The 5,253-nt window shown below is 51.1% G+C and overlaps 1 protein-coding gene across 1 annotated transcript; it reads right to left on the reverse strand.

The window, feature by feature from the left end:
- Positions 1-415: 415 nt before the first annotated feature.
- On the reverse strand, positions 416-1,584 carry LOC123053754 (chitinase 5). The gene is made up of 2 exons (XM_044477299.1): positions 1,074-1,584; positions 416-996 (listed from the first exon to the last, which is right to left on the reverse strand). The coding sequence occupies exons 1-2, from the start codon at positions 1,480-1,482 to the stop codon at positions 590-592; spliced, it is 816 nt and encodes a 271-aa protein (XP_044333234.1). The 5' UTR covers positions 1,483-1,584; the 3' UTR covers positions 416-589.
- Between the last annotated feature and the right edge of the window lie 3,669 nt (positions 1,585-5,253).

Below are 5,253 nucleotides of genomic sequence, written 5' to 3' on the forward strand. Positions count from 1 at the left end.
TTTGTTGCCCTCGCTAGTCTAACAACATCCGCAATAATCTCAATTTTGACCATGTTGCTAACACCCCTAATCACCGTGTTGTTTCATTACAACAACAGTGAAATACTGGAAAACATATTTGTGAAATTGTTCAAATCATTTTACTAAAGTAATCGCAATTTTTGGAATAGTGAAATATTTTAAATCAGTTTAATGAAATATTTAAATTAACCTTTTTAATAGTGCAAATCACTTTTCTGAAATAATTTAAATCTCTGGAATAATGGAATATCCAATATCACTTTTCTGAAGTAAATGAAACATTAGAAACCGGCCACTTGTCTGAAATAGTGGAAATAAATTTCTGAAATAGTTAAAATCACTTCTCTAAAATAATCACAATTTCTGGAATGATGAAATATTTGCATCATTTGGATATTTTGTCAAGAAATGTTTATTTAGTATGTTTGCATTACCGATATATGAATACAGAGATGTAAATTTATTACGTATACAGGATATATAGATATCCCAGAATACACAGGGAGGTAGAGCAGTAGGAGCATCGCCAGAAAGGTTTTTGCGCGTCGATCAATTCAGAACCAAGCACCTAGCAAGTGAGGTTGTTCCCTGGGTCGACGCCGAACTGCTGGCAGTAGTCCGTGTAGTAGCCCGCCCGCGCGCTCACCAAGTCTGGCTTCTTGCCGTCGCACTCCACGTCACCGTTGATTGCCCTGGTCGTCGCGCCGAACCCACTGGGCACGGCCTGGTGCACGTTGGTCATCCAGAACCAGAACGCCGCCTTGAACGTTAGCGCCTGGTCCTGCGCCACCGTCTCCGGGCTGTTGAGCCCGTCGAACCCGGTGCTCTCCCCGGCCGCCCCGTAGTTGTAGTTCCACGACAGCTGCAGCGGCCCGCGCCCGTAGTACGCCTTCCCCGGGGTACACGGCCATTGCGTGTTCGTCTCGTCGCAGTAATCCTTGCTCGCCCCTTCGTTCTCCTCGATGGAGCACATGTCTGCACGCAAGTTACATATAGCCTGCTTAATTATGGAGAGGTGAATTCGTCCAGTGTTAAGTTGGAGGTGAACTTACGTCCGGTCTCGTGGGTGAAGTGGGCGAAGAAGGCGGCTATCTCCCTCTTGCCGTCGTCGCTGGTGCTGCCTTTGCCGAAGTCGGGGTTCGCCTGGGCGCCGTCCAGGAAAAACTGGCGCGTGTAAAAGCTCTTCCCGGGGCACCCGTCGGCGGCCTGGGACTTGATCCCGTCAAAGAACGCGTCGGTGACGACGCTCTCCACGGGATCGCCGCTCCCGCCGCCGCTCGCCGTGCACGGGCCCGACCGACAATCTTGTCCGCAGTAGCTGGCATCGGTCCCGCAATAACCGTACTTGCTGCAGCACTCGTTCGGCTGGCAGCCGCAGTTCTGCGCGGCCACCAGCCCGGCGCCGGATAGGACTAGTGCTGCTAGCCCGAGAGCCAAGATCGCCATGGGCGACTTCGCCATGTCGAATCAAGGTTTGATTGTTGAGGCTGTAGCAGCTGCTTGCTTACGAGGTGACTGTGCATGGCAAGGCGCGGTGAAAAGCGGTTTATATAGGCAGTGGATGTTGATCTTGTGGACGACTATGGCGTCAAGGTTGGACTAGATCAAACCGACCTTCGGTCACAGATTCACACGGCTCGTCTACTTTTCTTTGCAGGGGTCATGTTTCAAAGCTTAGACCATCTATAGCCGCGCAAACGTCCGCAAACGCTCTTTAGCCGAGCACCCCTCAAATAATATAATCCACATCCGAACATCTTAATTATATTATCTCAAATTCATTCAAACTCATGCAACTACGTTAATGCACACACATCGTCCGATTACTCCATCACTTCTAACTAAATATGCCATCGGACTATCAAAATTTGATATGTTTGGCTATGGGGAATTCATTCACGTCTGCCCTTGCCCTTCCCGGTGTCCTTGCTGTCCTTCTCGCGGAAGTACCGGTCGAAAACGCAGTACGGATCGAGCCGGATTCTGCTCGTCGCCGAAGCCGTCCTCGCAGTCATTATCCTCCTTCTCCTCCTTCGGTGGCAGCCCGGCCATGGCACGGACCGCCCGATTTTGTTCTCGGGCGAGGGCGCGCGTGTTCCTCCGCTGCCGTTTCTTCACAATACGAGCGCGGATGGCTTCCTCCTCTGCGGCCGCCCGTGCCACCGCATCAGCCGCCTCCGCTGCTGCAATTTCCGCGGGCCTTGGCGGCCCTTATCCTCTCTTTCCCACGGCAGGCCGCCTGTTCCCGGTGGGACTCACAGTCTGCCCGACCGGTGATGGGAAAGGGGAGGGGTTTCGGCTGCCGGGACCGCGGGGATCCAGCCCTAGAGGACCCGAGCGCCCGTTGAGCCGACGCTATGGAGTCATGGCGGACAGATCCGTTCATCGGCCGGGCGCTGTCCTCCCCGGAGCAGCGGCGTACAATGCAGACCGTCATTGCCTCGTCCAACCTACACAGAATGGCACCCAAGTCTGACGAATTCGGACTGGTCCGAGTCAGATCCGCTGCCTGCCATGCCGGATTAGGCCGGAAACCGCCGAAGGTGAGCTCGGGTGGTTGAGGGAGTTGAGGGAAGTGGCGTGAAATGGTTAGGGTTTAGTCCGACGAGCGCATGGGGACGAATATATGTAGGGTCGGGTGGGCCAGCATGGGCTGGATCCGACGTGACGGCGTGCCCGGGCGCCGCATATCCGCCTCGTATTTAGGATGGATATAAAGGGTGTCGGTCAGTCCGGACGTTTGAGCACCGTTTAAAACGCCCGTCTAAATAAAAAACCATGACCGGTCAGTAATAGGGGGGACCGTCCAGATGTTTGAGAAGTGCTAGGGGCGCCCGACCGTAAATGCTCTTAGTCTGATGCGTACCCTGCACGCCCTTGCACTTGCTGTCGCACTGTACGAGAGTTCGGCAGGTTCAGACCAAATGCTCGTCGTGTTGACCGGGGAATTAATCCCAGCCCCGGCGTGCTGCTCCCTCCAAGTTCCATCCTTTTTCCACGTCGGTGCTTGGTAGCTAGTGCCGTTACCCTTCTGGTACGTGTATTGTGCTCTCTCTGCGCGGACAGTAGTGAGTTACACATGCATATCCGGGTTCACGGAAGCTTCACAGAAAGCGCGAATTTATTGATACCCAGCAAGACAGCAGAAAACAGCTTGATCAGTCTAGAAAGGAAGACTCTTCATGTTCAGTCCACTGTGGAAATGCTGGGTCATTCAACGGCTAAAGTAGGCGCTTGTTGCTGTCAAAGATTGCTAAGAGCATCTACAACCATAAATCGTAAATCCGTCCCGGACGCGTTCACGGACAATGACCGATCAACACACAAACAATCGTTTCTACAATCAGATACCCCATTCACAAATAATCAAATCCATAAGATCACATGCAACTAAAACTATTTTGCCGGCGCCCGTCCTTGTTGTTCCGGCCATGTTCATGTCTGGCAGCCGGCTGCGCCCCTCGGAGTGAAGGTGCGGTCGCCGGCGAGGTAGATTAGGGCATAGGACACGCATCGACGTCTCCCATGCCCTACTCTTCCTCATCGGATCCCGGAGCCTGCACGTCGCTGGTGGACGTGAGATTGACAATGGATCAGTCGTGGTTGGAGGCCGACACGTCCACCACGACGGTTGCGGTGCGCTAGAGAGACGACTTTGCCTCGCCGGCGTCTGCCGTGAGGGCTGCCGCTGTCTCCTGCTCGCTGCCTCGCACGACGGGCACGCCGCACTATATTTTTATCGGACGTGAAGTGGTTGTGCACCTCCGCCTTGACGCGTCAACGAAGCGGTTGTGCATCCGCCACAATGTTCGGACTCCGGACAGACCGCTCCACCTTCGGCAAGGCAGCGGAGATGCGCCTCACGTCAGATCCATGCACCATTCAGGAGGACGCAATGGATGCTTGCTGGATGGAGTCCGTCACTGTTGGGCAGACTCCTCCTGGGGGCGGCGGAGCGCAATGCGGACAACCATCTCCTCCTCGGGGCCGCGTGGGACGAGTACCCAGTCAACAGATCAGGAGGTGTAGGACTCGGATCAGCTGCCTGCCATGCCGGAGAAGGCCGGAGATCGCCAAAAAAGGGAGCTTGGGGTGGAGGGGAATGGAGGGGAATGCGTCCAGGGTTTTGTCTGAAGTACGGATCGGGTTCAATATATGTGGGGTCGGGTGGCCACAGTCGGACTGATCCAATGTGGTGGGTGCGTTTGGGCATCCCATATCCGTCCTAAATATGGGCTGGATATGAGGGTTGCCTGTTAGTCTGGCGTTTGGGACAGATTTGCCATGTTCGGTTTTGTGGCAATTTTGCATGCGACAAGAGTTCGGGCAGCCCACCCAGACGTTTGGATTGGATATGGGGTCCGGATATAGATGCTCTAACTAGGAGAAGACATGTTTCTGATGTTGCTATCATAAACAAGAGTGTTGTATTTTTTGTTGAAAAGTAATTCATTATATTAATTAAAAATAATAGTTTTATAATTGTTTGTTACAGGCTTACAACAGTCACCACATAGGGTGGAACACCAATTACAAGTAAACCCTGAGTTATAAAGTTAGTCCATAAAAATTATAGAAGTTATATAAAAAATGCACCAAAACCATATAAAACTATTGTAAACATGGCATTAATACTTCAAAAATTATAGATACATTGGAGACGTATTAAGTCACACCCAGTGTGTGCAAAATCCTGACTCGCTTTTCTTTCTATTCTATCAAAAAGTTCAAGCAACCCGAGTGGATTTAAACAACTTTTCCTCTTTCCAACTTAGTTGCAGCATGTCTACCTAGATGGTCACAAGAGAGTTCCTTAACAAGATTCAACCGGACGAAGAGCCAATTATAAGAGAGTCAAAGAAAAGTAATCCAAAGTAACAATTTAACTTGATCCGATTCAAAGTTTCTAAAGCAAAATAACGAAGGAGTTTTCGAGTCTCGCTGCTCAATCAGACTGAAAGTCTCTTACAAATTTCACTCAGCATTCCAAGGAAAATTTAACACTTAAGTTTTTCACTCGTTGCCTTTTCCTTTTCGGCCTCGGCCTTTAGGGTGTCTGGCACTCTGACTGGATCAATGAAAGTATCCAAATCAATGAAATCGGTAATCTGGCTTGCAGCTTCGATGAAGGTCTCCAAGTGGTCTTCAAAGTTTTGGCCCTCTGTATTCCCAGATCCAACTATTGATCTTAGGAATGTGAGAGTGAGAGCAAGGGCAACATCAGGTCTATGA

This window comes from Triticum aestivum, chromosome 2D, assembly GCF_018294505.1.
Source record: "Triticum aestivum cultivar Chinese Spring chromosome 2D, IWGSC CS RefSeq v2.1, whole genome shotgun sequence".
NCBI lineage: Eukaryota > Viridiplantae > Streptophyta > Magnoliopsida > Poales > Poaceae > Triticum > Triticum aestivum.

Coding starts and splice junctions, on each gene's coding strand:
- LOC123053754 (XM_044477299.1), bottom strand. CDS start 1,482: ATGGCGAAGTCGCCCATGGCGATCTTGGCTCTCGGGCTAGCAGCACTA. Junction 997..1,073: donor CTTCACCCACGAGACCGGAC/GTAAGTTCACCT, acceptor ACTTGCGTGCAG/ACATGTGCTCCATCGAGGAG.